The sequence below is a fragment of the Perca flavescens genome, chromosome 22 (assembly GCF_004354835.1).
Source record: "Perca flavescens isolate YP-PL-M2 chromosome 22, PFLA_1.0, whole genome shotgun sequence".
NCBI lineage: Eukaryota > Metazoa > Chordata > Actinopteri > Perciformes > Percidae > Perca > Perca flavescens.
Window position 1 is genome coordinate 18,776,592 of NC_041352.1, and position 16,776 is coordinate 18,793,367.

General features: G+C 40.3%; 3 protein-coding genes across 4 annotated transcripts in view; all 3 read left to right on the forward strand.

The window, feature by feature from the left end:
- Positions 1-1,114: 1,114 nt before the first annotated feature.
- On the forward strand, positions 1,115-3,100 carry LOC114549608 (uncharacterized). The gene is made up of 3 exons (XM_028569989.1): positions 1,115-1,393; positions 2,305-3,054; positions 3,093-3,100. The coding sequence occupies exons 1-3, from the start codon at positions 1,375-1,377 to the stop codon at positions 3,098-3,100; spliced, it is 777 nt and encodes a 258-aa protein (XP_028425790.1). The 5' UTR covers positions 1,115-1,374.
- nfx1 (nuclear transcription factor, X-box binding 1) lies at positions 3,017-12,722 on the forward strand. The gene is made up of 21 exons (XM_028569763.1): positions 3,017-3,228; positions 4,037-4,198; positions 4,501-4,578; positions 4,760-4,865; positions 5,203-5,274; positions 5,410-5,549; positions 5,688-5,787; positions 5,882-6,099; positions 6,717-6,814; positions 6,895-6,925; positions 7,022-7,104; positions 7,656-7,764; positions 8,004-8,123; positions 8,201-8,280; positions 8,380-8,610; positions 9,308-9,381; positions 9,465-9,566; positions 10,015-10,152; positions 10,307-10,373; positions 12,359-12,504; positions 12,614-12,722. Exons 1-21 carry the CDS (start codon positions 3,201-3,203, stop codon positions 12,720-12,722), a joined length of 2,292 nt encoding a protein of 763 aa, XP_028425564.1. The 5' UTR covers positions 3,017-3,200.
- A 1,992-nt stretch (positions 12,723-14,714) lies between these two features.
- The window catches only part of smarcd3b (SWI/SNF related BAF chromatin remodeling complex subunit D3b), a 36,633-nt gene continuing 34,571 nt past the window's right edge, over positions 14,715-16,776 (forward strand). Inside the window, exon 1 of one of the 2 annotated variants that reach the window (XM_028569169.1) lies at positions 14,715-14,986. In XM_028569169.1, the coding sequence (XP_028424970.1) occupies positions 14,975-14,986 (12 nt within the window). In that variant the 5' untranslated portion in view covers positions 14,715-14,974. The remainder of the gene's footprint in view (positions 14,987-16,776) is intronic. The other variant, XM_028569173.1, reaches the window with a different exon arrangement.

Sequence of the window (16,776 nt, forward strand, 5' to 3'; positions counted from 1 at the left end):
ACAGCCATTTATGCAACAAAAAGCATTGAACTCTCGTCACGATAGAATTTGACTTTTTTATTATGAAAACAAAATTATCCGTTTTCCGGTATTTTGGTACCATTGGTGGCAACTTGACGCATTTCTCTCCCACCCATGGATGTATAACATATCGCCTGGTTGATGGGGCCGAGAAGCCACTCTGCGCATGCGTGATCTCGAATCTGTGACTGCAGGGAGAGGAGAGCCCCGTTCGACTGTAGGCCTGCCATAGTAGCCATGGAATTCGTGACCATATAAATATATATATATAAATATATAATATATTCGTGACTGTATAAAATGGTCGTTACCTTCTTCTAACCACTTAGAGTTGTTTAGGCTGTTCATCTCTAGTTTTAGTGCACTCAAAGAACAGCCTGCAACACCCCTACTAGTTTTTAAATATCCACTTTTTAAATAGTTAACATAGAAAAGTGTAGCCTATAGGCAAAGCTTTGATGTGGTGTATGATGTGTTCTAATTTTTAATAGACCTAATTAGTTTTTCACTCATATTCTCAATTAGAAAATCCTCTCTATTTCCTGTACTAATCCTACTAGGGCACTAACTACTCCAAACATAGACCGCCACCTTGTGGCTGTTCATTGCTATTATTTTCTGTTGTTTTATGCCTTAAATGGGTTGTCCTCAGGCACGTATTAATAACTAATAATTAGTATACCTGTAAGCTTGGGTTCCGTTCTTCATGTTCCAAACTATAACTACAATGTTATCAGATGGAGGTTCTGTACGTGTAATGTATTTTCTGGTAAAATAGGTTAAATTATTGGAATTCTGTTGACATATATTTTTATTCTGGCTTTTAATTTGTAGTATAGGTATAGCATTATAATTTATTTTTTTTACCCTGGTGTTTATTTTATTCTGTTGGCTTTTATTTATGGATTTAACATGTTAATGTCTTATTGTAATTTTTAGTCTTGCTCAATTCTTTTTTATTATTGTTGCCCATTTTTTGTTTCCATCTGTGTTGTTTTAATTTTGCTCTGTGAAGCACTTTAGCTGCATGTTTGCATGAGAGGTGCTATACAAATAAAGTTGACTTCAGTAACGTCTAATCATTTCCTTTTTACTTTATAAACACTGACCGGAAGTTCCGGTCTCGCTAGCAACATAGCTTGGCTTGTGTTAGCTTTAAGCTAGTGAGTGTTGATAAAGTGAGTTGAACGTAGGAGGAGCTTTCGGAAATTCGTCTCCGTTTTAACAACAAGAACACACGTGAAAAGGTGGCTATTGTCGCCGATTACCTGGATACGCTTGTCATCTCGCACCAAACAGCCTGTTGTCTTGAAAACTTGTGGGAGAAGTGACAACAGACAGAGTTCAAACTGAATGGCTGAGGGCTCCTCAGGTAACGTTAACTTGTTAAATGTTGTCCAAATAATTTATAATTAACTTGCTTGCTAAGGCTTTACAGACTCTCTTTATGTGGTAAGTTAGCTAGCTAGTTTTGTTGCACAGCTAACATTAACTTTCAGCTAACATTAGCGAGCAGCTAATTGTTCATTTACGATGATACACGTTTGGCTTGCTAAGGGTTGCTAACGTTAGCCTTTCATATCAGGGTCATTAACTGACTGTTTTTTCTTTCTGTATGGTGTCATCAGGCTGTTCGTAGCTGACGTGACAACACGTGACTGTGGAATTTGAAAGCCAACAGTACACCTGACCTGTGATACAGTACCATGAGCTAATAAACATGTGGCTGGCTTCTTCTTTTCTTCTATGTAATTCTTTATTAAACATTGTAAACCGACAGACATTCAGCAGGTCATAGACATTCTTATCAAATCTTACAATACATATATAAATACGCTGGAACGCATATCAATCAAATGATATATAAGAAAAGTTAATTAAATATAAAACATAATAAATAAACAATGACATTGTACACATACAGAAAATAATTCTTTAAAATATAACTGTGCGTGTTCACCTTTTTGTTTGTCATAAAGGGTTAATGTATGAATGTACAAATTTAATTCAACCAGAAAAATGTTAAGATTTGCGAAGGGCTTCTTTGGGAAGACTCTTGCCATATGTATGTGAAATGTATTAACTACAAGCATAAGATATGTCTTGTAACTCAGAGGTTTATTGCTACATTTGAATTTAGTAATAATGTCTTTAGCCAAAATTGTTAGTGTCCAGTCTTGCTATAAACACATTTCTCCATGTCTCTCCAAAACATAGATGAAGGGGGGGGGGGAAGTGACAAAACAACAACTTTTAAGACTGTGTCACTTTTTGTATTTGCAGACCCACCCGACCTTAATCCAGATGATGCGTCCCATCAAAGACCCTATCAGCATCACAAATCCGGAAGAGGCCGGCCCAGATACAACAATGACAGAAACCTGAATAGCTATGATCCTTCTCAACAATATGGACACTTTCATCAGGGCTTTAAATCCCAATTTAGCCATGATAATTCAAATGATGCATTGCATCAGCATCCTTTCTACCAAGGAGAGGATGGAGCCAGAAGGCGAGGCACAGGCAGAGGTAGAGGAAGGAGAGAAGGGAATAGAAGTGTAAATGGAAATTTTGGGAGCTCCAGTTGGCAAAGGCCTGGAGGCGACGTTGGCCTGTATAGTGGTAACAACAGGGGTGTTGGGGGGTTTCACTCTGGGACACATCCCATGTATGATGGACCTGATAGACCCAGCTGGCGAAGAGAAGATGCAAGTAAGAATTTTGAACAATCCAATGAAGACCCGGATACCCGGGTTAAAAAACCCAGGAAGTTTAGCCAGGAGCAGAGGAGAGGACAACGAAATGAAAGGGGTACTCGCTTAAAGGAGAACAACACTGTAGTAGAGGGTCAGAGGTCAAATGACACCAAAGGAGAAAGCCTTCCTTCAGACATCAGGGAAAGAAGTCAGAGGAGCAAGACAGGTCCAGACTCTCAGCATGATGATCATCAATGGAAACCCACTGAAGCAAAGCGACGGCAAGGCCCAATCAAACCGTCATCTGAAGAGGAAACGGGCTCAGAAAGGTGGGCCGGTGTCCAAGATGACTCTGGGCGTGGCAGATCATCTCAGGAAAGTAAAGCTGGACAAGGCTCAGGACGACACGCACCCCTTCAGGCCAGGGGGGGGAGAAGAACACATCAGCAAAACTACAGGCCAGGCCAGAGGAACTGGGACAAGATGCCAGAGAGCAAAGAGACACAGACCGGTGAGACTAACTTCCTGTAAACTCTTATATAGAAACTAAAGAGGTAGTGCTATTTAACCGCTTTGTGATATTGCCCTTAATTTTCATATTGAGTAGCTTTAAAGTTTCTCTAACACTGGTTGACAATATAGTATATTCTGTTTGTGCTTATTCTAGCCCTTCAATGAGTGAAACATGTAGTTTCACCAATATACATTTTAGATATCTTGTGCATCATTCTATACTCAACACCTAGTAATTTAGCATAATATATTTTGGTAGAATTCTGTGGGTTTTAACAGGGCTCCTCGGGGTAAATTAGGAATCATGATTTTTTAGCTTAGAATTGATATCACGATTCTCTGCCACAATTTTTTTCTCACAAAGCGTAAGTGGCAGTACCAAACATAGATTTTTTTTCGGCACCTATAGCACATTGTGCATCACCACAAGCCTGTAAACATAGAGGCTTCAATTAATAAAGAAAATAAAGTACACACTGGCCATTTAAGTACAGTAGGCTACCAAAAATAGTGACATATAACACATTGAAGTAAATATGGCCCTGATACAGGCTCTATCTGAACTCCTTGAACATGTCTTTACATCATTAAAACATGTCAATATCAAATGCTTTCAATAAATTAATTGAAGGAGAAATCAAAGTAATTTAAAAGTTAAATCATGTACAGGGGTGAATCGAGATCGCGATTTTATAACGATTTATCATGCAGGCCTAGATGGCGCTGCCTAAGGGTTCTTTAGGTTAAAGAAGTTAATTGTCTGAATCGCTCTTGTCTCCTGACCCTCTGATCTCTCCCCTCCACAGGGTGTCTGATTGAGCAGCTGTCTGAGGAGAAGTATGAGTGCATGGTTTGCTGTGATGTCATCCGGTGCATGGCCCCGGTGTGGAGCTGCCTGAGCTGCTTCCACGTCTTCCACCTGAACTGCATCAAGAAGTGGGCTCGATCCCCGGCCTCTCAGGCGGACGGTACAAATTCACAGTCCACTCAGTGTGGTTATCTCTGTGCGGTTACAAAACAACAGGCCCTCAGCATAATCCACTGTAATGCATAATACCGTTGTGTAGATGGACAATACCTAATCGCTGTGGCCCCAGTAACAAAAAAACCCCCAGCTCTCAGGCTTTGAAGTTCCTGCTGCATCAACAGTGTATTGTGTTGCATTGCGCTTTGGGGCCAATGGGAATATCCGCTGTTCTCCCTTCTGTTTCTCTGAAAGCTTATTTAAAAACAAATGCATGATTTATATTAAAACAAAGCTGTTTTTCAGAATCAGCTGAAGGTTGGCGCTGTCCGGCCTGCCAAAATGTTACACTGAAACAGCCGATATCCTACACCTGCTTCTGTGGTGAGTGACTGTTTCATTCGTGCAATAAAATATATATTATAAACCGTAATCTATTAGTTGAGGTGGGTAATGTATAATTTGGTCTGGTAACACTCTTTTGTTCCCCATTTTAAAATGCCTATAACCCATCAAGTCTGTCACCAAGGTCATCATCTCTTTTTGTTCCATATTTGACTGACAGGTAAAGTGACAAACCCCGAGTGGCAGCGCAGTGAGATTCCCCACAGCTGTGGTGACATGTGTGGGAAGAAAAGGAGCGGAGTGGACTGCAACCACCCCTGTAACATGTGAGCCTTGAAAATCACAGGAAGACTGTATTTTGATGGTGTCTTTCTTTTGTAATCTTGGGTTATTTTCATGGAAACAATGTGTTGGCCTCCATGCAACACTTTGGGGGACAGTACATACAGCAAGAATTAAATAAAATAATTAAAAAAAAAAAGTATGCAGCAAAAACCACACAATACAATTTTAAATTTAAAAAACCTGTGATAATTACAATGTAATATGGATTTTGCATGTATTGTTTAACAATTGCACATGATTATTTTAATATAACTGTGTATTTAAATGTTATCAATCCAAAATTCTCTTTTTTTTATCTTTTTTTCTGTCTCCGTTCAGCTTATGTCACCCTGGACCTTGTCCACAATGTCCTGCCTTTATAACCAAATCCTGTATCTGCGGGAAGACCAGGTACTCTACATTTCAATCATGTTTGCATCTCTCTGTGTATCTTATGTATGTATCTGTGTGTTTGTGTTACCCGAAGAGGTTGCTTCATTTGTCGGAGATTTTGGCACCATAATATTGATGGCTATATCTTTTCAGTCAACCAATGCGCTGTGGCCAGGGTACAGTGCTCCAGTGTGACAAGGTGTGTGGTGCCTTACTCAACTGTGCTAAACACACCTGCACCCAGGTGTGCCACAGTGGGGCATGTCAACCCTGCCAGCTGCAAGTTCAGCAGGGTGAGTCTCACTTTGCCAGCTCCATACAATGTTCGGACAGATTAAAAAAAAAAAACAATTGCCCTCCAATTTTCTTTTAAAACTTGGCAACCTGGTCTTTTAAGCAACTCATAATTTTCTTGTTTTCATTTTCTTTAGTATGCTATTGTGACGTTACCACTCGTAAAGTCCTGTGTGGCACAGATAAAGAAGGATTTGATGGCTCAGGACATTTCTCCTGTCAAAAATTATGTGGGAAGTAAGTCTGACCTCGCGGCATTAATGATGTCCATCCTCTGTTAATAATAAAGCTTCTATTTCAGTTAGACAGTTTCTCACTTTCCTTCATTCAGGATGCTAAACTGCGAAGCTCACCGGTGCCAGCAGGAGTGCCACCGCGGTCCGTGCCAGCCATGCCCACGCTCCCCGAGTTTGGTGAAAACGTGTCCCTGCAGTCAGACACCACTGACCAAACTCCTGGAACTGGGTTACTCTGAGCGACGAAGCTGCTCTGATGCCATCCCCTCCTGTGGAAAGACATGCAACCAACCCCTGGCTTGTGGCTCCAGTGGTAAGTGTCTTAACTAGGATAAAGTACAGGTTTGTGCACACTCTCCTGCTAGATTGTTAATCATTTCTCATAACATAGTGTAACTGGTTAATGGTGGGAAGTGAAGCTATGCTTGCACAATATATGAAACTAACCAGGTACAGGATATGAAAACATGACCTGAATCCATGTCTGAAAGCTCTTAAATGTGGAAAATGTCTAGTAGCAATATTTGGGTATTTGGGTCCAACAAGTTTATTCTATTTAAAACCATCTCTTTAATAAAATGACATGAAAATATAAATGTGAACATAAAATGTTTTTGAATGAGTGCGATGGATTTAATCTTTTCAGTTTTGCTTCCCGAAATACAGTTTTTAAAATGTAAAAAAAAAAAGAAAAGAGAAGCCATCAAACGTTATGATGTCGGACTTTATCTATCCGCATCTAAAGACCTTGTTAAGCCTTAGGTTTTTATATTTGCTTGCATATTCTGACGTTTTTATTTATCCTCCATTTTCTGGCTCTTTTCAATCCTGAGGGACAGTGTTTTTAGTTTGGGTGTTTGGACATTATGTTGCGTTTGCATGCATTGTTCTAACAGTTTGTCAGGACTCAAAGACATTGTGTTATTTCAGACACCATCCATCTGTGTAAGAAGTTGTGCCACGAGGACAGCTGCGGGCCCTGCTCCCTGAGCTCGACTATCAGATGCAGATGTGGCTCCAAGACCAAGGTAGGCAGAAACCCCAACAGAACGTCATTAGTTGTGCTTTTAGTTATGATATCAAAGAGTTCCATGTCTGTGTTTTTCAGGAGGTGCCATGTGCAACGATCCAAAAAGAAGGTGAGATTTAAACAAATTCAGATGAAATTGAACAAATGTGAGATCACCACCTATTTACACTGTCTGGTATTTCACTTCTGACTATTTCTATTCCAGAAGAGCTTGTCTTCACTTGTGAGAAGCGCTGCAACAAGAAGCGCTCCTGTGGCCGACACAAGTGCGGCGAGCTGTGTTGTGTGGTGAGTATTCAGTGACTCTTTGTCAATTTTGTGTAGTTTATACTGTCCAAACTGCAGATAGAATTAAACAAATTGATGTTAAAAGTGGCAAAAGAGCTGAGACGATGCTGGTGGCGTAATTGTTGACTTGTGATACTCTGTTTAATAATATAAAAAGGTTTTAGACTGCTGAACATGTGGCTTTTATTCCACCATAAGCACTGTAGCCAAGTTAACCTGACAAATGTGTATAAGTAAAGTGCTTGTATAAAACTGTACAGTGATGTAAGGTTGAATGCCATTTAGCAATCTGTAAGCTTAAATAGAGTACCTACAATCGTTACGTTTATGGGAGTTTTAATGCAACCTAAACACAAAGAGGCTAGATTCACATCTGGAAGGGACGCACAAATTCATTACAGCTTGCAGCACACATCTGATCAAAGTGTTGACAGCTGTTATATATTGAATTCAAGGTCTTACAATCAATCAAAATAGCAATTCAAGTTTGGTTATTGGGACAGCACTAAGCGATAGGAGGTGGTGTCACTGGTTTCTGTCTGTCCGTCCAGAATGTGGAGCACAAGTGCCATCTGATCTGCGGCTACAAGCTCAACTGTGGCCTCCACCGCTGCCAAGAGCCTTGTCACCGTGGAAACTGTGAGCCCTGCTGGCAGTCCAGTGAGTCCTGCAGGCGTTTTTAGTGGTCCCACAGCACTGTATTTTTATAAGCCAAGTCTCAGAAGTACCACATAGTTATTCTGCCATTCCAAAAAAAAAAAAAAAAAAAAAAAACTAATTTGAGGTTTTTATATCCTCTTTGTGACATTTTTTGTCCTTTTTGTGGTATTACGTCTGGCCATGATGTTGCCACACAGCTCATATCCTACGTGGTATCCCATGATTCCTTCCGTGTGTAGGTTTTGATGAGCTGGCGTGTCACTGCGGGCTCACGGTCTTGTACCCGCCCATCCCCTGTGGCACAAAGCCACCAGAGTGCAAAAACATGTGTACGAGAAGACACGAGTGTGACCACCCAGGTGAGATAAAATAGCAAACGTTCACACTGCAGTTTATAAACTGTAAGTGAGAATCTTAACATGTATCTCTCATTTAGTGTTCCACAACTGCCACAGTGAAGAGAAGTGTCCACCTTGCACATACCTCACTAAGAAATGGTGCATGGGAAAGCATGAGGTAACATCCCCTGAGCTGACAATTTGCATAACTCGTTTTCTTCCGTATTTTTTATTTTTTTTAGCTCCTGTGATTAAAGTGACACTTTTTGGCCCACAGCAACGCAGCAACATCCCGTGTCATCTGCAAGACATTTCATGTGGCCTGACGTGTAATAAGCCACTACCCTGTGAAATGCACCGCTGCAGGCGGATCTGCCACCGGGGCGAGTGTTTGACAGGAGGCAGATGCCAGCAGCCCTGCGCGCTGCCCCGTCCAGACTGTGGCCACCCGTGCTCCGCTCCCTGTCATAAAGGCAGCAGCTGCCCACGCACCACCTGCACTGCCAAGGTACAACACACCGCCACAGAGAGCAGCTGGACTTCCAGTAGCTGAAATATAGCTTACAAAGTTTGTGCAGATGGTTGTTGTTACATCAAGGCTTTGATTCATGGGCAGTTTAGGCATATTTTCCCACCATCAAAAGTTTCTCCTCAGTTTAATAAACTTATTCCCCTGATGAAAAATTTATTTTTAGTCCATACCTTCAGTTGTATGAATGTGTCAAATCTCTAATTATTGAATGTTATGTTCAAAAGTCAAGCTTTGTATTATTTTTGTTCCTTTTTAGCTACACGTGGGCTAGCAGGAGTTGATTGAATCTGCTGTTATAGTATGTAACTGTCGTTATTTATTTATTTATATATATATATATATATATATATATATATATATATATATATATATATATATATATATATATATATATATATATATATATATATATATATATATATATATATATATATATATAAAAAGTTAACTTGGATGAAATAACATTTCAGTGGCAGTCTTCCAAATTCAAAAGCTCAACAAACAATGAGACCTTTCACAGCTGCAGGAATTCTTCACATGAGCAGCATCCAACTTTCAAGAAAGCAACCTATTTGTCTCCTTAAAACAACCTTTTGCACCAGACTGAAGTCTATTCCCTCATATGTATAACGCTAGTAGTGGAGTCTGATTCTTCACTTTTATTTTTTTACAGGTTGCTCTACAGTGTGATTGTGGTCGAAGAAAGGAAATGGTGGCCTGCACAGAGGCAGCCTCTTCATATCAGAGGTCGGTTAAACGCTTTCTGTATTCAGCTGTTTGAATTTGTAATATGAAGTGGTTGAAATGTCCCTAAATCCTCTGTACTGCAGGTATGCAGCCATCGCCATGGCCAGTAAACTGTCTGACATGCAGCTCGGTGACTCCATGGACATTGGCCCGTTCCTCACTAAGAAGGAGCTGAAACAGAGCAGGTAGAGTAATGGAGGAAATCAATGATTAAGAGCTGCAGCCAAAGCTATTGATGTAAAGTGTTTGCTGAAAGTGACGCACACAAAATGGCTGAGGAAATGGACCTGAAAGGCCATTCTCTGCAGTGATTTTAGTACGGTTGCAAGGCGTGGCAAGGGGCAGTTTTGTTTTTTAAATCAATATGAAACATTATTTAAATGTGCTTCTGCATAGAAATGGATTTCCTGTTCACTATGAGTGATTACTTTTTGTTTGTGCATTAATATTTAAATAAATCAATCAAAGGTAATGCATTTAATGGATTACAGCAGCCACTCAGAACTATCCGTTTCATAAGAATCATTTTAGTACAGAAAGTTGTAACAAACGAGCAGAGAATCGGCGTCCAACTTAAAAGATTTGATGTCAAATCTGCCTGCATGTTTATATAATCACGTTTTGTTTTCTCAGGATTGAATGTGATCAAGAGTGTGCTACTTTGGAGAGAAACAGGCGTTTGGCTGAGGCGTTGCAGATAGACTCATCTTCTGACCCCTTCAACGCCCGCTGTACTTCTGTATACAGCGACAGCCTCAAAGAGGATGCCAGGTCTGTCTGTTTTACCACATTAGCATTATTATTATTATATTATTTTTATTATTATTACTGACTATTTATAAATTGCAGTAGTTGGTTAATCTTGCCTGTGCTGTTGGTTCCCACGGCCAAACAATACAGATGTTCTGTTCCTTCTCTCTTTTAGAAAAGACCTGAAATTTGTCACAGAGGTAGAGGAGGAGATCAAGAATCTTGTTGAGCTTGCTAATAAGGTAAGATGATATAAGGAATCCCTTGTGCCAGAATGGTAATGACTGTTTGTTGGTGGGGGGGGTGGTGGTGTCTCTTGTGCTCCCTCTGGTGGCTGTGTTGAGATCCCACTGCTCTTGTGCAACAATAACTGAGGACAAACTGATACAATGTAATAAAGTTGCACGCTGATTAACCCAAACTTCTGTCCTGAACATTTCAATACTAAAGCATCTTACTGATTTTGCATTTGCGTCAAGGCAAATTGTACTTTATTGTCCCCTAGGTTAAGTAATTTCATGTCCCAGGCTGTCCATTCACATTCAACACTGTAAGGCAGAGTTGGAACATCTGGTGCACCGTTAAGTAAAGCACAACACACACCGATCAAAATGTTCCTCAGTATCACTAAGTAGTATTTACGTTTTGCCCTGTGACTTGCATGGGTTGCTTAGAACTAGTCAGTTTAGGAAAAAAGCTATGCCCATCTGATTAGACTACCCATTTTTAGCTGTCTAAACCCACAACTTACATCATTTTTAATTATTATTCTATTTATTTTATACACTATTATAATATAAATATTTTCCTCAATATTTTCGGACCCAGTTGTTGTATATTCAGCAGTTTTTGAGCTTGGTCAATTGCAAGACGGAACCAGCTGTGGTTGCTTGTAGATTTAAGGCAGGACGGCAAAGCCTCTTTAGTAACTGTTTCTAAGCCAGACTTAATTAGTAGGTACCTCATGGGGCAGTTAGAAAAATATTCTCCATATTCTTTTTTTTTTTTTTTTTTTTTTTTTTTTGTTGGATGTTCCATGCTAACAGGAGTGAGGCTGTCAAGGTCATTTGGCCAAATGTAAAAATGTATTTACTTTTTTGGAACACTGAATCATGGTTGCAAAGCTTTTCTGCCTCAGAGTCTGCTTCTTCTCACGCCTTAAAGTTGCTGCATACCGTGCCGCCTTTACTGACTTCATTATTTGCCCTTGGCCTTCTTGTGTGGGCTTCTGCTTTCACAAAAGTGACTTGGTGAGATTATTACATTTTATTATCTATCAACATTTTCCTTCCATACTTTCAAATTAGCTTCTAGCACATATGCCAGATGGCAGTTGTTGGTTTCCCAACCTCTCCATGTGTCGTACACTACTATAAAAAATAAATAAACCGGTCAGACACACCACAGAAAACATATACCACATGCCCGTGTACGTGGACATCCACACATTACACCCATATGTGATTGTTGAACGTCTCATGTCAAAACCATAGGAAATAGTATGCTGAAACACCACCCTCCACTTCTTCTCTGGGAAGGCTTTTGGTTTCAGATTTTGGAACCTGGCTGCAGGGATTTGTTGCCATTCAGCCACAAGAGCATTAGTTAGGTTGGACACTGATGTTGTGCAATAAGTCCTAAATGATATTCGGCGTTCCAGTTCGTCCCAAAGGTGTTGGATGGAGTTGTAGTCAAAGCTCTGTGCAGGCCAGTCACATTCTTCCACACCAGACTGAGAAAACTATTTCTTTATGGACCTGGCTTTTTGCACAGGGGTATTGTCATGTAGAAACAGGAAAGGGTATTCCCCAAACTGTTGACACAAAAGTATCCCTGCATGCTGTCGCTCCGCCATTTCCCCTTAACTGGAACTAAGGGGCCTCTCGTCAAAAGTAGCCCAGACCTTTTTTAGAGGTTGGAATGGTAAAATGAACCTGTATTTCACAAGAAAAGAACAACCATTTTTAGGAGAGTCTGAAAATAATGAAATCCGATTTTGTGTTTCCTATAATTTCACGACCCTTCAGATTTGTGTTGCATCCAGTGGTCCTGCCCTCCCAGTTTATTTGAGAATAGATTTTAAATGTAGTTGAGTGCTAGAAACACCAACGCCACTCGTTCCCAACATGGAAATGTCACCGAAGGGCAGCAGGAGAGTAGATCGGTGAGGCTTTGAAATGCTTTCCCGTATAAATCCCTAATGCACAAGCATTACTGATGTTTGCAGGGAAAACAGCCAAAGAGAAGCCACTGTTTTCCACCCATGAACAGAGAACACCGGAAGATCATCCACGAGCTGGCCGAGGTCTATACCGTGGAGAGCGTGAGCTACGACAGTGAGCCCAAACGCAACGTGGTCATCACAGCCCAAAAGTAAGCCTTTATTCAAACGGTAACACACATGCAGCCTGGATATCTTTGTTTCAAATAAAAGTGTTGGTTGTGGATTTGAAGAATTTGTGTATTTGGATCATTTTCTCAGGGGAAAGTCCGCCTGTCCAAACTCAACCCTGACCGCACTGATCGAGAGGGAGACGGCTGTGAGGGCCCCTCCTCCCATCGCTCATATCAAACAGCACAGCAGCAAGTAAGTCTTCTTCTGTGGTTAAAAGAGACTGTTCTGTAACTAGAGTCACAAACAGGATCCCTACAACATGCCAAATGTCACATCCTATGTTGCTGTTGTTTCTTGTTAGTTTTCAGTTTTCCAGCTAACCACCCCTTTGTCCTCTTGATTCTCCTGCCAGGGCCGTGAGTGGAGGCACCTGGTCGAAGATGGTTAAGGAAGAGCCTGTGATAGATTATTTTGATGTCCAGGACTAAAATGAGGTCACAACAAAACAAAAAGTGGAAACCTCCAGGATCTACTCGTAAACATCAGTCTACATCTGCCAAAAAGTCTAAATAACATTATTTCATTTGTGTTCATCAAAGATCAGTAAGAATTTCTGCGGCTTCATAATCCAATAAAACTGTGTTTGGGACACCACATTTGTTATATCTAGGAGGAGGAATTGAATGAGTGCCGAGTCAAGTGTTCCCCTTGAGTTTAGATATTAAAGTTGATTGAGCTCTGAGCACTGATCATTTTGAAAAGCTCCTGAGTGTTTTCTTTGCTTCCTTTGTATGCAACCGGTCCCTCGTTGAACCCAACTTAATAAAAAGGGAATTCTTCCTTATTTCAAGGACAACTGTTGATCTAAATGTCATGCATCAGCTTCAATATTCAATCATTCCTCATAAAAATATTTTATATCTCAGCAGTAGATTGAGCTCAAGATTTCTTAAAAAGTGTGCCAGAAAACATTTTCAGCCATGGGATATCTTTTGTTTTCTGTGTCGGTGTTGAGCCAAGGCTTCAGTAGTAAACCTCTGCTGATTGAGTTTGTGGGTGGGTAGGAGTGGGCTGCATTGTGGAAAGAAAGCTTTGTTCAATACACAGCTATGACCCAGATGTTGGGCTGCACTTTCTGAAAACTCTTCTTCCGACTCAGATTTGAATCACAAATATGCTGACGTGAATGACCCGAGGACGGTCGTGCACTAGTCTCTCATTGCCAGACCTTCCTCCACATCGTGGTAGGAGAGCAATCCCGGAAGTGAAACATGGATATAGACTAGTCGTGCATTTGTCACACCCAGATATTTTGAGGTCTGCCTTCCTCACTGTTTTTTGCTAATTTCAGGAGACTCAATATAAAGGCAACCAGTAGAGCCTGTTCATTCTTTTGTTTTTCTATTGTCCAGTTTTTATATATATAAATAAAGTGTGTGTATGTATGTGTATATGTATGTCTGTATATATATACACATACGTATGTATATATATATATATGTGTGTTTGTGTGTATGTACGTATGTATATGTTTAATTTTCTAATGGTATCAGTATATTTCTGCAGCAGTCCAGCATTTTCTAAAATCCCCAATTTCATATTCATACAATGGATCAGTTCTAACCCATTAATATGAACAGAATTTGGTTTGCCAGGTTGTGAAAAATCATTTTGGCTGGTGTTTATCCTTTTAAATTTGACACCAGTCCTTAGCATCTCTCAATATACTTACATTTGCAGAACAATACAGATAAAAACAGCTTAAATATATGCAAATTTAAACATAGAGCTAGCTGGACAACGAATGATACTGGTAAAAATGTAATTTGCTAATAGAATGGGATTTTTTTTACAATCTGGCAACCACAGTTTGTCCTTATTAAAGACTTAACTGATCTATAAAGCATCAGTAAATTATTAATTAAAGGATTTACAGTTACAATTTAAAAACTCAATATAAAGGGTGCTAGTTATTTTGGTAAGGGATTTGGTGGTGCTGCTCCTCTGTTGCTGTAGTAAACAGGTTTTGCTTTGTATAAATATCATTAAGGCCTAACATCCAATAATACATGTCCGTATTTGTTCTTCCAGTGCATATGTAATAATAACCTGTAGTCATATTTTCACACTTCTTTTGTTAAAGCTTCTATTGAACAGTATACCCCCACAAAAAAACCCGCTCCTGAGGATAATTTGATGACACTCCCTGCCACTGGTAATTTTTCATTATATCGACTCTCCGGCAGAGACCGCGCCTGCGCTCCTGCTCCCTTCCGAACAAGGCTTCACCAATCCTGGCTCTGGCTCCATCCCCGGCTCGGCGTCCCACAGGCCAGTGCTAATAAGTCGCCTAGCTGTCCGGTAATGGGGAAGTGATAGGGAGACGCTGCTGTCTTAAAGCCGTGAGGAAGTTGAGGAGTGACGGGAAGCTCCGCGTCGGACCGGACACCTCCACAGAAACACATCCTACAGTTCCTGTTGTTGAGGAGCCTAAAAAAGCTCATAGTGATGGAGAGAAAGGTATGGATGCTCATGCTATCATTTGTTTTATTCCACATCACTTTGCCTCGCTGCGCTGCTCAGTATCCGCAGCCACCATTGAAACTATTCTTTTTATATTTTCTTTATCCTGTAGGCGCGTTGCAAGCCGGATTTTGTGTGCACCGGAGTTTTTCCCCTCGTCTAGCTGTAATTTATTGTGCATCCCCAAAATAAAACAATTATTTTCCACCTTATGGTGTATTTAGGCTTATTCCGGCGTACAGCTGCATGGTGCACAATCTATTAGAAAATATTGAGCAGGGACTGGGATATGGTTGGGAATATTTAAGGGGACTGTAGGTTACAGTAGCCTGTCTGCATCATCACACAGCACACTGTATAGTTGCAGCACCTCACCCCTCCACCTCCACCTCCCACCCCTCCCCGTTTTCCAACCGACGCAGACACCAGCGCGGCTTGTTAACCTTGTCTGGTGTGGGAAACAGACACTTGAGGAGTAATAGAGGAGATGTACGGTGAAGCAAGAGTGAGGAGCATCCTCTCGCCTCTTTACGCATGCTTTTAATTCATTCGCCGTTTTCCTTCCCCTTCCCTCCCCCTTCTTTGATTCAAGGCTCACAATGATATAATGGTGATTCATGTTAGTGCCACTGCCCCCACAAGTCTGTGTGTGTTTAGGATCTCGCAGGAAAAGTTTTTAGTTTCACAGTGTTAATCTGCAGGCAGGCTGTGGGGGCACAGAGCAGCAGGAGAGGAATTTGGGGAATCTACTTTTGCTGATCCAAAGGAAAATTAAGCTTCTATGCTGCAGCTGCAGCCTGCAATATATTCACTTCTGTTATAACTGAATCTGCTTTTGACTGATAGAGCTTTAAAGTCTTCATAGAGAAGCCACACAACTTGTATAAAAGAATATGTCGACATTTTGGGACATTTTTGCAGAGTTAGAAGAGAAGATGGATACCACTCATGTCTACATTAAATATTAAGCTACAGCCAGTTAGCCTAGTTTAGCATAAAATCAGGAGAATAGCTAGCCTGTGTGCTGGATTATTTTAGTCAATGCGCCCGGCCAGGCTAGCTGTTTCCACCTGCTTCTAGTCTTTAAGATAAGCTAACCAGCTGCTAGCTGTAGCTTCATATTTAGCATACAGACTTGAAAGTTATATCAATCTTCTCATCTAACTCTCGCCAAGAAAGATAAAAAAAAGGGTATTTCCCAAAATGTCAAAGCATTTCTTACATAATTTATGTAAATTGTCTTTCTATACGGGCAGTAAGACTGTCTAACAGTAAAAAAGCCAGCCATGTTACCACTCTGGCTGTACACTAACTATGAAGCTACAGCTAGCAGCCAGTAATATTAGCTTAACATAAAGACTTGGCTTGGTGCAGTGACCAAGAAACAGTCCGGCCTATAACCCCACATATAACAAAGAAGTGTTGTTTTTTTATACTTAGTTTATGCCATGCATAAAAATATAATATTTATATATATGATATAACATGTTATTAATCATTTAATTTGTGCTGCTAGGTGGATTGGGTTACCTTGGACAGAGCTGTTAAAAAAAAAAAAAGCTAAAATAATCTAACCGGCTGCTGGCTGTAGCTTTATATTTACTGTACAGACAGTAGATTAGGATCAATCAATCGTCTAACTTTTTACTGTATTACATTAGGAAAAGTACAACATTTAGCTGATAAGCAAAATGTTGTACTTTTCAGAGTCTGTAAAACTAAAAGCTTTGAGGAGCTTAAGGATGCTGAAAACTTGAAGAGGTATTCATCCTTGTATAATGTTCTGT

Bases quoted from the DNA above. Each gene is read 5' to 3' on its own strand.
- nfx1 (XM_028569763.1), top strand. From the start codon at position 3,201: ATGCCAGAGAGCAAAGAGACACAGACCG. The intron at 4,199-4,500 runs GTACAAATTCAC...GCTGTTTTTCAG, and splicing joins CCCGGCCTCTCAGGCGGACG to AATCAGCTGAAGGTTGGCGC. The intron at 5,275-5,409 runs GTACTCTACATT...ATATCTTTTCAG, and splicing joins TGTATCTGCGGGAAGACCAG to TCAACCAATGCGCTGTGGCC.